Source organism: Portunus trituberculatus, chromosome 30, assembly GCF_017591435.1.
Source record: "Portunus trituberculatus isolate SZX2019 chromosome 30, ASM1759143v1, whole genome shotgun sequence".
Taxonomy (NCBI): Eukaryota; Metazoa; Arthropoda; class Malacostraca; order Decapoda; family Portunidae; genus Portunus; species Portunus trituberculatus.
This window is the reverse complement of record NC_059284.1, coordinates 4,745,323-4,762,192: the sequence shown is the minus strand read 5'-3', so window position 1 is coordinate 4,762,192 and position 16,870 is coordinate 4,745,323. Positions and strand designations below refer to the sequence as shown.

At 41.6% G+C, this 16,870-nt stretch overlaps 1 protein-coding gene across 2 annotated transcripts in view; it reads right to left on the bottom strand.

The window, feature by feature from the left end:
• Positions 1–16,548, bottom strand: part of LOC123510952 (paramyosin, long form-like) — a 56,319-nt gene extending 39,771 nt beyond the window's left edge. Inside the window, exon 1 of one of the 2 annotated variants that reach the window (XM_045266484.1) lies at positions 16,249–16,548. In XM_045266484.1, the coding sequence (XP_045122419.1) occupies positions 16,249–16,374 (126 nt within the window). In that variant the 5' untranslated portion in view covers positions 16,375–16,548. Of the gene's footprint in view, positions 1–9,832; positions 10,066–16,248 lie in introns of those variants that run through there. The other variant, XM_045266482.1, reaches the window with a different exon arrangement.
• Between the last annotated feature and the right edge of the window lie 322 nt (positions 16,549–16,870).

Sequence of the window (16,870 nt, the reverse complement as noted above, 5' to 3'; positions counted from 1 at the left end):
AGAGAGAGAGAGAGAGAGAGAGAGAGAGAGAGAGAGAAGCAGTCACAGCCCAAGATAAACTAAGGCAGCAGCTGTACCATTGCTCCTCTCACTCTCTCCCCTCTCCCTCTCCCTCCCTTCATCTCCCACTAAGAAATTTTTGCCGGGTTACGAGGACAAGAACCCAGAAAAGTTTAAAAGAGGAAAAGAAAGAAAAATAAGGAAAAAAAAGAAGGAAAATTGTCTTGTATGGATTTCTACTTCATTTTAGAATTTAATTGATATTTTTACTCTACTGTTGCATTTCTAAAGAGTTTTCCTTCCCTGTTAGGTTAGGTCAGGTCAGGTCAAATTAGGTTAGGTTAGGTTAGGTTAGGTCAAATTGGGTTAGGTTAGGTTAGGTTAGGTCAAATTAGGTTAGGTTAGGTTAGGTTAGGTTAGGGTTAGTGCATATTTAGTTGTTGTTGTTGTTGTTGTTTTTGTTGTTGTTGGTGGTGGTGGTGGTGGTGGTGGTGATGGTGGTGATGATGGTTTTGCATTTATCATTATTCTTATCTTCTTTCTTTCCTTTTCTTCTTCTTCTCCTTTTTGTTATTTTTCTCTTTCTCATTAGCGTTCATTCTCTCTCTCTCTCTCTCTCTCTCTCTCTCTCTCTCTCTCTCTCTCTCTCTCTCTCTCTCTCTCTCTCTCTCTCTCCCTCCTCGTCCTTCACAATGTCTTCTGGTTCCTCTTCTTTTTTTGGCTGGAGAACAGTGCCAAACTCTTCCTCTTACCCATGCCAATTGTCACCTTTATAGACTCTCTCTCTCTCTCTCTCTCTCTCTCTCTCTCTCTCTCTCTCTCTCTCTCTCTCTCTCTCTCTCTCTCTCTCTCTCAGGAAATGTGATCTTTTAAACTGGGACACTTTTAAGAGAGAGAGAGAGAGAGAGAGAGAGAGAGAGAGAGAGAGAGAGAGAGAGAGAGAGAGAGAGAGAGAGAGAGAGAGTAAAGATTGTTCACTTGCTTAAAATTTGAATGATGTATTTAATATGAGAGAGAGAGAGAGAGAGAGAGAGAGAGAGAGAGAGAGAGAGAGAGAGAGAGAGAAAGCACAAGGCAATACGAATAATGAAAGAAATAATAAAAAACCGAATAAGAGAGAGAGAGAGAGAGAGAGAGAGAGAGAGAGAGAGAGAGCCGGCACCCCCTAGTCAAGATGTGGCTGTGGAATGACGTCATCAGGCAAATTTAGGCGCAGAATGAGACATCCATTCCACTTCTTCCACTCTTCCACCTCTCCCTTCCACCTCTCCCTCTTCCATCTTCCTTCCTTCCACCTCTCCCTTTCACCTCTTCCTTCTATCTTTCTTCCACATCTTCCTTTAATTTTTTCTTCCACGCTTCCACCTCTTTCTTCCACCTCTCTTTCTTTCTCAATTCTTTTTTTCTCTCTTTCTCCTCTTCCTTCCATCTTTCTCATACCTCTCTCTTTCGCCCTTCTATTTTTCTCTCTTCCTTTTCTTCCTTCCATCTTTCTCTTCTACCTCTTTCTTCCACCTATCTCTTTCTCCCTTCTATTTTTTCTCTCTTCTTGCTCTTCCTTCCATCTTTCTCTTCCACCTCTTCTTTCACTCTCCTTTTTACCTCTTTCTTCTTCTTATTCTGTCTTCCACACCTTCCCTTCTTCTTTTTCTCTTCTACCTCATCTTCTACCTCCTTCACTATCCTTTTTCCTTTTCTCTCTCTCACTCTTCCACTCTCCCTTCCACCTCTTCCTTATTTCACTCCTTCATTTCTCTATCTTCATTTCTCTATTTATTTCATCCACTTCTGTTAGTCTGTATTTAATTTATCCATTTATTTGTTATCCACTCTTATCCACTTTCCTTTGTTTCTTATCTTTTATCCAGTTTTTTTCTTTCTTTCGTTCATTTATTCTCTTCCTATCCACTTCATCTATTTTTTTATTCTTTTTTTTCATTTTTCTCTCTTTTATTAACTTTTTTCTCTCCATTCTTCTTTATTTTGTCTCATTTCCTATTTATTTCTATCTTTCTTTTTATTTCTTCTATCTCTATTCCTCCATTTCTTCTATCCTCCAGTTATCCTCTCTCTCTCTCTCTCTCTCTCTCTCTCTCTCTCTCTCTCTCTCTCTCTCTCTCTCTCTCTCTCTCTCTCTCTCTCTCTCTCTCTCTCTCTCTCTCTCTCTCTCTCTCTCTCTCTCTCTCTCTCTCTCTCTCTCTCTCTCTCTCTCTCTCTCTCTCTCTCTCATTCCTTCCTTCCTCTCACCTCATCACCCCATTATTATTACCAACATCACTACTAAAATTTCTCTCTCTCTCTCTCTCTCTCTCTCTCTCTCTCTCTCTCTCTCTCTCTCTCTCTCTCTCTCTCTCTCTCTCTCTCTCTCTCTCTCTCTCTCTCTCTCTCTCTCTCTCTCTCTCTCTCTCTCTCTCTCTCTCTCTCTCTCTCTCTCATCAAAGAAGTTATAAGACATTTTCTTTAACTATTTCCTCATTTTCGTTCCCCCTCATAAGATTTTCCCTTCCTCCCTTTCCTCCTCCTCCTCCTCCTCCTCCTCTTCACCCACGTCTACTCAGAAATATTCCCCACACACTCACACGCAAGGGAGTATTAATAGGCGGATGGGTTTCAAGGTCTCTAAGTTGGTGTGAGTCAGTGAGGCTGCTGTCAGAATCTAACGTGTGGCTTTATATGTCCCAGTGTCCGAAATAGGGAAATGTCCAGCCTGCATCTCCTAACCCTGTGACTCTGGGATGTGGCTTGCTTGGGTTGGGGGGAGTTAAGGTAGGTGGAAGTTAAGTTAGGAAGGGTTAGGTTGAGTTAGGTTATGGGGGAATAATGTGCAGTCTTTCGCTAACTTTGTGACTTGAGGGTGTGGTTAAATTAGGTTAGGTTAGGTTGGGTTGGGTTGGGTTAAGATAGGTTAGGTTAGGTTAGGGAAATCATGTACAGCCTTTCCTAACCTTGTCATTCTAGTATTTGGTTTGGTTAGGTTAGATTGGGTTGGGTTAGGTTAGGTTAGGTTAGGTTAGGATCGTTTTCCCTAACTTTGTAACAGAAGGATGTAAAGAGATGAGGCGCTTGTATTGAAATTGGGGAAATTGAATTTATTTTGGTTTATTTTCCAGTTTTTCTTTCTTTCTTCCATTTTTCTTTCATTTTCTTTCTCAAACTTTCTTTCTCTTTTCTCCCTTCATTCCTTCCTTCCATTTTTTTCCTCTCCTTTTTCTTCTTTTTCGATTTGTGAAGATTTAAATCATTTTCTTTCTTTTCTTTTACAATTTTTTATTTTGGTTTAAATTTAAGAGATTTTGTACTTTTCTTTTTTTCTTGTACATTTTTTAGCATTTCTTTGTTTTTTTGTATTGTTTTGGAAAGATTCACATAATTCTCTGTTTTTTTGTACATTTTTTTTTTTATTTCTTCGTTTTGTTTTATTTTTGTCTTAAGAAGTTTAGTAAATTAACCTCACTTCTACTGCCATTTTTGTATCATATTACTAAAGGTAAATTCCTGTTGTGTATATCTCGACAAATATACAGAGTGAGTGGTAGGGAAGCACAAACTGATGCAAGGTATGTACTAGTATATGATTAACCACTTCAGTATTGAGACGCATTTTTGCCTTGAGTTTCGTGCATGATTAGAGGATTTTATTTGCGTTAGGAAGGGTCTTTGGAGGTCAGGAGAGTAATGGCTAAAGTCTTTACAATTCTAATCTCAACATGTGTGTCTCAAACTGTATAAAATCGCCAAATCGTAACCAAAATTAATAAGGAAACGCGTCCTGGTACTGAAGAGATTAAATTCCTGCGTTTTCTAGACATTTGTGGAAAGCTCATTTTTCACCTTGTTTTATATATTTTGAATGCGAAAACTTATAACTCTGATATATCCCGATAGTATATACTCATTAACCGCCCAATGATTTTACGTAACAGCTGCTGAGTTTCCTGTAGCTCACAATCTAATCATTATCTCTCCTAATCCCTTCACAATTAATGACCTATTGGGCTGAATAATCTTTATCTAATCACTGTCACTTCTTATTATTATCTCTGTCATGTCCTTCTCTAATCCCTTCAGTACCATGACGCGTTTCCATATTCATTCTGCTTACTATTTGGTGATTTTATACACCTTCAGAAACTTGTATCGGGGCTTGAAATAGTGAAGACTCTGGCCATTAATCTTCTAACCTCCATAAACCCTTTCTAATGTCAATAAAATGGTCTAATCGTACACAAATCTCATGGTAAAAATTTGTCCCAGTATTGAAAGGGTTCATAGCTAATAAAGTATGGAGTGGAATCCTTTTTATCTAATCAGTATCACTTCTGATCATTATCTGTCTCATGTCCTTCCTTCTTAGCTAACAAAGTATGGAGTGGAATTATCTTTATCTAATCTCTATCATTTTAATCATAATCTGATCATCATATTTCCTTAATGACGAACTAAGGACCTGGATTATCTTTATCTAATCATTATCACTTCTTATCATTATCTGTCTTATGTTCTTCCTTAACATCTGACGAATTATGGACCTGAAATACCCATCTTCATCTAGTCACCATCATTCTAATCATTATTTTTCCATCGTATTTCTTTAACTACGAACTATTGAGCTGAATCATCCTTATCTAGTCACTATCACTGCTAATCATTATCTGTCCTGTTCTGCTTACTATATTCCGATTTTATACAGCTTCTGAAACTTATGTGGGTATTGAAATGGTGAAGACTTCGGCCATTAATCTTCTGACCTCCATAGACCCTTCCTAATATAAACAAAATTGACTCATAGTACTCAAAACTCATGGATAAAAAAGCGTCCCAGTACAGAAGGAGTTAACTGCGAACTATGGGGCTGAATCATCTTTATCAAACCACTCTGGCTATCCAACGAAACTATGGAACAACTGACACGTTTACTTCATTCAATCATAAAATCTTCCATCACTCAGCCAACCAGGGATGATGAACGAACAGCATCAGTAACAGACAACCTAATGAAAACGCAAACGCTTTATATAGAAGTCGATACCCACTAATATTAACAAACATCTGAATTAATACACAAAACTATTATAATACCAAGACACCATAAAGGACACCAAACATATCAAGACACCCCAAAACACACCCAAGACACCAAGACACCCCAAAACACACCTAACACAACTAAGACACCCTAAAGCACACCCAAGACACCAGGACACCCCAAAAACACCCAACATACACCAAAACACATCTAACACACACCAAAACATCCCAAAACACCCTTTATCACACCTAAGAGACGCTATGACACACCCAACACATCTAAAACACACCCAAAGTACACCCAAACACACCAAGACACACCAAGATATCCCAAACACATCCAAAACACACCGAAACACACATAAAACACACCAAGACACTCCAAACACCCCCACACACTCCTAACATACCCAAAACAGACGTAACACAAACAATACTAAAAAATATACAAGTTAAGTCACCAATAGCAACAAAATTTAACCAGAACACCAAACCAACACCGTTTCAACAACAAGTACAAGCCAAACATCCCTAAAGAATAGTCAATTAAATCACCTTATTAAAACACACACAGTCCATTTTAAACTGGCCGCTGTGTCTTGGTTTGGGACGGAAATGCTGTGTTGTCATATCTTTGGAAAAACATTAGTCTGTCCTTGTGTTAATTGTATTCATCAACAGGAAAGTATTATGCACGTAACTTTAACCTCTTCAGTAGCATAACGCCTTTCCTTATTCATTCTGCTTACTGTTTTGTGGTTTTATACAGCTTCAGAAACACATGTGGGGGATTAAAATATTGAAGACTGTGGCCATTAATCTGCTGACCTACACGCGTTTCCATATTCATTGTGGTTACTGTTTGGCGATTTTACACAGCTTCAGAAACTTATGATGGGAATTTAGATAGTGAAGACTGTGGCCATTAATCTTCTGTCCTCCATAGACCGTTCTTAATGTCAATGAAATCGTCTAATCGTACACAGATCTCAAGGTAAAAATGTGTCTCAGTACTGAAGAGGTTAACTATATGATCAGTAAGCTACACTATGCTATGAGACTAGACTGTGGCCATTAATCTTCTGTCCTCCATAGACACTTGCTAATGTTAACAGAATAGTCTAATCGTACACAAATCTCAAGGTGGAAATGTGTCCCAGTATTGAAGAGGTTAATTATGCCACCAATAAGCTACACTATGCTTGAATGCCAACCCAATTGCTCACTCCTTCAGACCGAGACCCAGCAGCTAGTATAGAGGAGACGTACTATGCTACAAGTAATACCCAGAAAGCACAACCAGCCCACAGTGAACAAGAGTGAAAGAGACACCAAAGAATCTCAACTATTCCACCCCCGTCAATTTTTCTCCCCTTTTTGTCTTGGCCAGGCGTGGAAGGGAAGGGATAATTATACAAGAACAACACGGTGCCACCTGAAGCTAGCGAGTGTGGCCCTGTGTGGCACTTATAAATAGAGGGCCACTCAAGGCCTCTCCATGTCCCTTATAAACATATTGCCGTGCCTTTTGTATCAGAGAGAGAGAGAGAGAGAGAGAGAGAGTGTATGTAACATTATCTTCTTAAATATTGTCCTTTTGAATATGTTACCCTACTTTTTGTATCAGAGAGAGAGAGAGAGAGAGAGAGAGAGAGAATGCATCAGTGTCTTTTTTTAAACGCTCCCCTTTGCATCATCCCTTCAGAAGAGAGAGAGAGAGAGAGAGAGAGAATGTCGGGGGGAGGACAGCATAGATGAACACTTAATTAACCCTCGCCCCACACACACACACACACACACACACACACACACACACACACACACACACACACACACACACACACACACACACACACACACACACACACACACACACACACACACACACAGCCAGCCCTTCTCCCTCCCCAACATGTAGGTCACTTCCCGTTTGCCTCGTGCCCTTAAGTGTTAAGTCCGACGGTTTATGCATCCGTCACTCAGCTTGCAGGAGTCACAAGGGAACACTAAGGCCGAGCAAGCACAAGCAGGAGTGATAAGGAAAGAGATTAGTAAAGGAGGGTTCACACGTGTCTAACGGCTGGAAATACTTGCCGCTAGAGTTATCGACTAGATTTTGGTGCCTAGCGGATGGAAATACTATGTGTGAACGTGCTCAGGCTTGCAGGGGTCTCTTGATACTTCTAGCGGTTAGCATTTCCAGTCGCAAATTGGTACGTGTGAACCCGCCTTAACCCCTTCAATACTGGGACGCATTTTTACTTTGAGTTTTGGGTACGATGAGACCATTTTATTGATATTAGGAAGGATCTATGGAGGTCAGAAGATTAATGGCTAGTCTTAACTATTTCAATCCCCCACATGAGTTTCTGAAGCTGTATAAAGTCATCAAATAGTAAGCACAAGGAATATAGAAACGTGTCATGGTACTGAAGGGTTGAAGAGAGTAAAGTACTATTGCTTCTTACGTTATTTTCATTATCTTTTCCGTCCCTTATTGTCTTTTTATTCCATTTCTTTTATATATTCTCGTTTTCCTTCTTATGTTTCTTGGTTTAATTTGGCTTAAAGGTCTACAGGTCTGCTGCTGTTTGTTTTTCCTGTTCCTTATTTTCTTCTTATTTCATTTCTTATCATCTATTCTCGTTTTCTTTCGTATGTCTCTTACTTTAGTCTGGTTTAAGGGTCTACAGATCTGCTGCTGTTTTCCCTTCGTTTGTGTTCCTTTGTGTTTCTCATTTCTAACCAACACTCACTCCTGTACCCATCTATGCATTGCTCTTCATATTAGGATCATTATATAGAGTGAGGGTCAATAGGTCTGCTGCTTTCTGCCCTTCGTTTGTGTTCCTTTGTGTTTCTCCTCTCTAACCCAACACTCATTTCTGTACTCTCTTATGCACTGCTCTTCATATTAGGATCATTATATAGAGTGAGGGTCAATGGGTCTGCTGCTCTCTGCCCTTCGTTTGTGTTCCTTTGGGTTTCTCCTCACTAGCCAGCAAACAGCACGGGTTCCAACACTCTACCCTGCCGCACGCCGCTTTCACTTCCAAAATGACTTACTTTACCTTATGTCACACCAAAAATTGCATCAAATATTCTTTTTTTTTTTATATATATGAAGAGACAAAAGTTAACCCCTTCAGTGCCATGACACCTTTCCATATTCATTCTTCTTACTATTGTGTTAGGATTAAAATAGTGAAGACAGCGGCCATTAATCTTTTGACCACCAGAGACCCTTCTTAATGTTAATAAAATCGTGTCATTGTACCCAAAACTCAAGGTAAAAAAATGTGTCCTAGTACTGAAGGAGTTTGCTGCTCTATTTCTTGTATCATCGTTATGTATTGTGGTTTATTTTTCTGAATAAGTGAGTAAACATTTCAAGCTTGGCCTCTGATACAGTGATACAGTAAAATTTTGATATCCAAGCATTTTGAAGCAGTAAATACACGTTCATTCTAACTTGACGGAGAAGCCACGCCCACTCTGCGCTGCGTCCACCAATCAGATACACGAAAACAACTCAAGGTTTTGGCGCGAGAGCTTCAAATTCAAGTCAGTTCCTTCCTTTTATCTTAGTGTATATATTTTCCTTCCTCCTCTACTCCTTATCACCCAAACCTCCTCCTCCTCCTCCTCCTCCTCCTCCTCCTCCTCCTCCTCCTCCTCCTCCTCCTCCTCCTCCTCCTCCTCCTCCTCCTCCTCCTCCTCCTCCTCCTCCTCCTCCTCCTCTGTTATCTCCCTTCTTCTTTCTCCCTCATGTTCTCTCCCTTCTTCACCCTACCTCTTCTTTATTTCTCCTCTTCCTCTCTTCCTGTTTTCTCTCTCTCTCTCTCTCTCTCTCTCTCTCTCTCTCTCTCTCTCTCTCTCTCTCTCTCTCTCTCTCTCTCTCTCTCTCTCTCTCTCTCTCTCTCTCTCAAGTTCGTGGAAATTTACGGTGGTGATGGAGTTGGTGGAGGAGGAGGAGGAGGAGGAGGAGGAGAAGAAGAAGAGGATTTTATATACACAGATGGAAGAAGAGAAGAATGAGGTTTTATAAATAGAAAGAAGATGAGAAATGTAAGAAACGAATTTTACATGGAAAGAGGAGGAGGAGGAGGAGGAAGAAGATAAGAAGAAAGAAGAATAATAGAAGAAGAAAAAGAAGAAGAAGAGGAAGGAAATGAAAACGAAAAAAAGGTACAGAGACTTTTACTTTTACAAGACTTTACTAGAAGGAAGAGGAGAAGAAGAAGAAGAAGAAGAAGGAGGAGAAGAAGGAGAGGAGGAGGAAGAAGAAGAACCACACCCACGACTACACCCAATCGGCACACACACACACACACACACACACACACACACACACACACACACACACACACACACACACACACACACACACAGTACTAGACCCTTCCTTATTCCACCCACACACATCCACTCCACCCACCCACCCTCATGTACTCCAGTCCTCCACCTAACCTTACCCATTTTACACCCTTCCTCATCCAATACATCCACTTCATCTTTTATTCCACCCATACATGACCTCCACCCACTCCACCTACTCCTATCCACTCCCATCCACTATTCCACCCACACATGATCTATTCCACCTATTCCATCCACTCCAGCTGCTCCAATCCACTTCTTTCCACCCACTCCTTTGACTCCAGCACTCCACTCCTCTCCACTCCAGTCATCCACTCCAGCCCTCCACTTCAGCTGTCCACTCCAGCCCTCTACTTCCCTCCACTTCCTTCCCCTCCAGCCCTCCACTCCCATCCACTCCAGCCGTCCACTTCCCTGCACCCACCTCCAGTCTGGTTATGCTGGAACGCTCAATAGTGGTGGATTCCTCTGTCTTGCCTCCACCAGTCCTGTACGTGTAGGTCTTGGTTTTGGTGGTTGAGGACACGCCCTTGGACACCTTGGAGGAGGAGGCAACCACATGGGAGGAGGAGGAGGAAGTAGCAGCCATTTTGGACATCTTAGCGCTTGAGGACATCCCCACTACAGACTTCGAGGCCATTGTTACTTCGTCAGGAGCTTGTGGGGAGGATGTAGCCGAAGGGGGGGTTAGGGCGAGCACACACGCACGCACCGTCTGTCACCACCGCTCGCCCAGCACTCCAGAAGGGGCTCGCCGCTCCCCCTCCCGTTAGCCAGACAGGTGTCCCTCGTAAGCATTCCCACGATAGAGGTCGCCAGGGGTCCCTAATGCCACTCTCAGGTTACCAAAGTAGGCACCGCATCTCGTACCATTTATAGCAGCCACGAACACACTCGAGTCTTGCCGAGTTGACCCGAGGCGTGATAGAAAACGTTATGCTGATCACTCGCTTGTCATTTGCAGGTCTCCATCTCCATTTTTTTCCTCGCCTTTCGTGTGTTTCTGGTGTGTTTTGATGTGTTTGGTGTGTTTTCCAGGATGTGTTTGTTGTTTTTGTAAGGTTTAAAGGTCCCTGTCGTTGTGTTTTTTTGGTTTGCTTGCTGTTATTCGTGTTTGCTTTAGTCTCCCTTTAAATGTGATGCGTCTGGTTGCGTTTTCTTTGATACTTTCTTTGTTTTTTTTGTTTTGGTGATCATTTGTTTCCCCGGTCGTTTTTTTTAGGTATTTTCGTATACTCTCTCTCTCTCTCTCTCTCTCTCTCTCTCTCTCTCTCTCTCTCTCTCTCTCTCTCCTCCCTATTCGTAAATGCCTTTCTTATTTCTCTCCTCGTCATTCTCTCTTCTCTCCTTCCTTTCCTCCATTACCTCCACTTTCTCTCCACTTCCTATTCTTCCTTTCTTCCTCCATATTTGCCTGTTTCTTTACATTCCTCCATTTCTTTTCCCTCCCTCTCTCCTCTCTCTCCCTCTCTCTCTTCCTCTCTCCCCTCCTCCGCCACCAGACACAAATACTCCTCCTCTCTCTCTCTCTCTCTCTCTCTCTCTCTCTCTCTCTCTCTCTCTCTCTCTCTCTCTCTCTCTCTCTCTCTCTCTCTCTCTCTCTCTCTCTCTCTCTCTCTCTCTCTCTCGGTGGTGAGAGAGGAAAGGAGAGATGAGTCAGAGAGAGAGAGAGAGAGAGGTATGGAGGTCTTCTTCCGTACCTCTTGCTCTCTTCCCCTTTTTCTCATGACCCATTCTCTCTCTCTCTCTCTCTCTCTCTCTCTCTCTCTCTCTCTCTCTCTCTCTCTCTCTCTCATTAATTCTGCACTTTTTTCCCATAATGCCATTTAAACCTTATTAATTCATCCTTATAGAGAAATAAATGAAAAATAAAAAGGTTTAAAGATAGAACTGAGAAAAAAAAGAGTTAAATGGCCCATACTTCGCTTTTTTCACGTATTTTTTTCGCTATTTTTTGTCAGTCCGTCATAAAAATAGCGCTTACGTTGCTTTTTTCACCGTTTTTTTCTCTCTAGTGTCTGTTTTTTTTGTTCATTTCCCGCCCTTGTGTTTCTTTTTATATCGCTGCGTCATTGGAGACAGGTGTGTGTTGGTGTGTTGTGTGTTTACCTTGTCACAGCCAGGTGTGCCATTCCTTTCCTGTTCATCTATGTCTGTCTGTGTCTGTGTGTCTGTGTGTCTGTGTGTCTATCCACCTTCCGTCCGTGTCTGTGTGTCTGTGTGTCTGTGTGCCTGTCTGTCTGTGTTCACCGTCCTTATGTATTTCTTTGTGTCTGTGTTTCTATTCAAGTTTGTCCACCTTATCTGTCTGTTTGTCTGTTTACGTTTATCTGTCTTTGTTCTCCGTCCTTATCTGTCTGTCTGTGTGTCTGTGTGTCTGTTCAGCTTCCTATCTATTTATTTTTCTACTTATTAACTTATCTATCTCTCATTATATTCGCCATTATCTCTTATCTTTTCAATTTCTGTCTGTCTCCATTCTCTGTCTTATCTGTCTGTCTGTCTGCGTGTCTGTTCAGCTTCCTATCTATGCATTTTTCTACCTATTCACTTATGTGTCATTATCTCATTTATTTCTTCATCTTTTTCTATGGTTCTTTTATCATCTTATACATGTTTCCTATCTCTTCTATCTATTTATCTGTTTTGTTCTATCTTCTCTCCTCTTCACTAGTTTTTTTCATCAGTTTGTGTGTATATTGATCAGATTTTCCACTAATTTATTAATCTCTATGATATTAGTTTGTTTATCACCAATGTGTTTATCTATTAGCAGTCTACCTATCTCTCTCTCTCTCTCTTTTCTCTAGTCTCTCTATCTATCAGTCCATCTATCTATCCATCCATTCATCTATTTGTTCGTCTTTCCAATTATCTATTTGTTTATTTATTCATCCATCTGTACTATCTTTTCACTCGCCTTTCTACTGTCTATCTATCCATCTATCCAACTTTCCCTTCATCCATTTATCTATTCATCCATCTTTCCAACTGTCTATCCATCCATTAACCCATTTATCCTTCCATTTTTATCTTTCCATCTATCCACCCATCTGTCAGTGTATCAGCAAACCACCACTGTCTTGCATCACTGCCTCTATATTTACCTTCCTCAGTCTGCTTTCTGGCCGGCAAACCCACTTACCTGCAGCCTCACTCACTCTTCCTCCTCTCCCAGCACTCTCTCGCTAACCTCATGTCCCCCGAATTGATGTTAAAGCTGTGGTCAATAAATGTCTATCTGTCTTTCTTTCTGTCTGTCTGTCTGTCTATCTATCTATCTATCTGGCTGTCTGTCTGTCTGTCTGTCTATCTATTTATCTTTTATTGAAGTATACTCTTATATTTATTTTTTTTTTCTTCTCTCTCTCTCTCTCTCTCTCTCTCTCTCTCTCTCTCTCTCTCTCTCTCTCTCTCTCTCTCTCTCTCTCTCTCTCTCTTCTCTCTCTCTCTTCTCTTTTCTTTATTTCATTATATTAAAACACCCTTGCATTTCAGTTCTTTTATTCTTCTCTCTCTCTCTCTCTCTCTCTCTCTCTCTCTCTCTCTCTCTCTCTCTCTCTCTCTCTCTTTCATACAGTAATAAATCTCCCTTTTCTTTCAGTCCCCCTTCATAACTAACCTCATTACCCGTTCTCTGTTATGGCAAGGGCGAAGAAGACGCGCACTTATGGCATACTCTGGTAAATTACTCCTATATGTTCAGTAAACTCCATAAATATTAAGTTTTATTGCCTTATTTCAAATCACTCATTATGGAACTGGGGGTGAAAAAAAAAAACGATTATTTGTGGAACGAGGATTAATTATTGTGGAAACTCGAATAGGAATAGGAGAAATAGCGTTGATTTTCGTGTTTTTCCCTTAATTTTTAGGGTTTTTATTAAGTGTATTGACTTTCTGGGAAATAAAATGTGTATATAATTTTTTGTGGCTATGTAAGTTTAATGTGGTGATGTTTATACTCTCTCTCTCTCTCTCTCTCTCTCTCTCTCTCTCTCTCTCTCTCTCTCTCTCTCTCTCTCTCTCTCTCTCTCTCTCTCTCTCTCTCTCTCTCTCTCTCTCTCTCTCTCTCTCTCTCTTCCCCAGAACTTGTTAAGAGAGAGAGAGAGAGAGGAAAGAACTAGAAGGCGCCCCGCATCACTCTCTTTTCGTGCCAAACTCTCAAATCCCAACCAGCTATACGGACTCTCTCTCTCTCTCTCTCTCTCTCTCTCTCTCTCTCTCTCTCTCTCTCTCTCTCTCTCTCTCACCGCAGCTTTAAGTTAGTCAGCCATAATTGTATTCAGTTAGTTAGCCAGTCAGTCAGTCAGTCAGTCAGTCGTCTCGAAAACTAGTTACACAAGGCAGTTACATCAGTCAGTCAGTCAGTCAGCAAGTCAGTCATTTTTTCAGCTAGTCAGTCAGTCATTAATTCAATCAGTCATTCAGTCAGTCAGTTAGAAAGTCAATCAGTCATTTTTTCAGCTTGTCAATTAATCAGTCAGTCATTTCAGTCAGTTAGTCCATCATCCAAGCAGTCACTCACTCACTCACTCACTCACTCACAAAATAAAGAGTTTCAGTCCATTTTTCATCTTTTCCTTCACTTTCCACTCAGTCAAGACACTAGACTGTTAAAACCTGATTGACCAGAACAGTTTAGTCAGTTTTCAGTCACAGTTTTCAGTCCATTAAGGCAGCCAGTCAGCCAGCCAGCCAGTCAGCCAGCCAGTCAGTCAAATTTAGCATAGAACCCCCTTGCATTTCTTTGGGCTTGAAAGAAAACGAGATAGAATTTCAACAGGATTAGAACCGGTTGACACACCATTCTCTCTCTCTCTCTCTCTCTCTCTCTCTCTCTCTCTCTCTCTCTCTCTCTCTCTCTGATTTGCTGTCTTCCTTATATTACGTTCTGAGGAAGAGGAGGAATAGAAAAAGAAAATGGAGGAAGAGAAGTGCATTGGTTGACTGACTTAAAGATCCGTTTGTGTTTTTATGTCCCAGCAAGGAAGAGGAGGAGGAAATGGACGAGAGGAATAAAAAGAAGCTAAGAAGATAACCAGGAGGAAGATCAAAGGAAACACGAGTAAAAAGGAGGAAAAACAGAGATATTGATCAGGTTATGCCCAGAATGAAAGTAAGAGAGAGATAGAGGGAAAGAGAAAGAGAATGAGAAAGAGAGAGAAAGAGAAAGAAATAAATAGGAAAATGCCACACACACTTCACATCTTAACAAATCACCCTTAACACACACACACACACACACACACACACACACACACACACACACACACACACACACACACACACACACACACACACACACACACACACACACACACACACACACACACCATTGCCACACTCCTGCATTCGTGAGCCATAAGAGAGAGAGAGAGAGAGAGAGAGAGAGAGAGAGAGAGAGAGAGAGAGAGAGAGAGAGAGAGAGAGAGAGAAAAGGCCCAACATTTCACAACACATCTTAAACCTATCAATAAAAAGAAAGAAAGAAAGAAAAGGAAAGAAGTAAAATCACATCCAGGCATTCGTGAACCCTCCTGCTTCCATCCTTCCATTGAAAAGAGAGAGAAAGAAAAAGAAAAGAAAAAGAAAGAAAGAAAGAAAGTCACACCACAAGCTAGAAAAAGGAAAGAAAAAGGAAAGAAGGAAGGAAGAAAGAAAAAGTCTCACCACAAACTAGAAAAGGAAAGAAAATGAAAAAAGAAAGGAAGAAAAAAGCCTTACACCACAATTTAACAAAATAGAAAAAAAGAAAGAAAAAAAGAAAGAAGGAAGGAAGAAAAAAAAGCCTTAATCCTTTTTTTCAACTGTTCCTGTACCCCAAAAAAGTCCTTTCAAGACTCCTACAGCATCCCTGAATCCTTCTCAATCCTGTCTCCATCCTTTGAAACACGTACCTCCTTCCTTCCTTTGAACAGAAGAGGAGAAAGAAAGAAAGAAGAAGGAAAAAGGTCTCAAATTGCGACTTGATTGACCAACTGTCCCCCGTCAACCACTCCCCCTCCTTCCTTCCCTTGAAAAGAAAAGAGGAGAAAAAAGAAGGAAATAAAAAAGAGAAGGAAGGAAAATGTCTAACACCACGATTTACTTCACCAAATGTCCCCCTTCAACCACGCCACTTTTTCCTTCCCTTGAAAAAAAGAGAGAAGGGGGAAAAAAGAAGGAAAAAAAGAGAGAAAGAATTATCACACATCTTAAACCAATTGTCCCTCTTCCTTGCCCTCCCCCAAAAAAAAAACAGGAAAAAGGAAAGAAAGAAAAAGAAAGAAAGAATGATCACACCACATCTGAAACCAACTGTCCCCCTTCCTTTCCCTCAAAAAGAAGAAAGAAAGAAAAAAAAAAGAGAAAGAAAGAAAAATATCTCACACCGCAATTTAAACTAACTGATTCCTGTCCCACCATCTCAAAAAATCCTGTCGACACTCCTACAGCATTCGTGAACCCTTCCCAATCCTTCGTCCATCCTTTGTAAAGTCACACCACAACTTAAACCAACTCCGCCCCTCAAAAAAAAAATCCTTTCCACACTCCTACACCATCTCTGAACCCTTCCCAATCCTACCTCCCTATATCTTTCCCTTTAACCCCTTCAGTACCGTGACGCGTTTCCATATTCATTGTGCTTACTATCTGGTGATCTTACACAACTTCAGAAACTCAAGGAGGGATTAAAATAGTGAAGACTGACCATTAATATTCCGCCCTCCATAGACTCTTCCTAATGTCAATAAAATCATCTAATCACACCGAAACTCAAGGTAAAAATGCATCCCAGTACTGGAGTTAACAGGCACCTCGAGAAGCAACCCTCCCTGTATTCCCTTTGACACGTACCTCCAGGGCGGAAGTTTGGGCATAGATGGTCTGTGTGGAGGTCTGAATATCCGGGGTCATGGCGCCAGATTTGTAGGAGGTCTTGGTGACGGAGACCGTCGCGGTTCCTGTGGATTGGGCAGGCATGGTGGTGGCGTCGAGGGTCAGTCAGCCGGCGAGGAACAAGACAACCTGATTAACTCCTCACGAGTCAAGATGTGAGGGAGTGGGAGCTGTTCCGGCCGTGGAAGCAAGAGGAGCACTGGAGAGCCGACGGTGGGGCACTGGGGCGTGGCACTCCTCAGCACTGGCATCAAGGGTGGTGGGCAGGCGGCTAAACCCACCAAATTTCAGCCCCCTACCCTCACCCCTCCTCTGCTGGCGTGTGTCTCCCCCGCCCACTCTTCTTTTGGTTTGGCGAGGTAATATCCTCTGTCAGCCCGCCAGCCGCCAGCCGCTCCATACCTGCTGGACTGGCCTTGCTGGGAACAGGTGTGGGAAGGTTGGAATGCAGGGAACAGTTGTGTGATAGGGACAAATGTGCAAGGATGGCATAGACAGGTGTGTAATTGATGTTTTTAGGTAGTTTTGAAGGCTGAGCAGGTGTGGGACCCTGGAAACAGGTGTGGGAAGGTTTGAATGC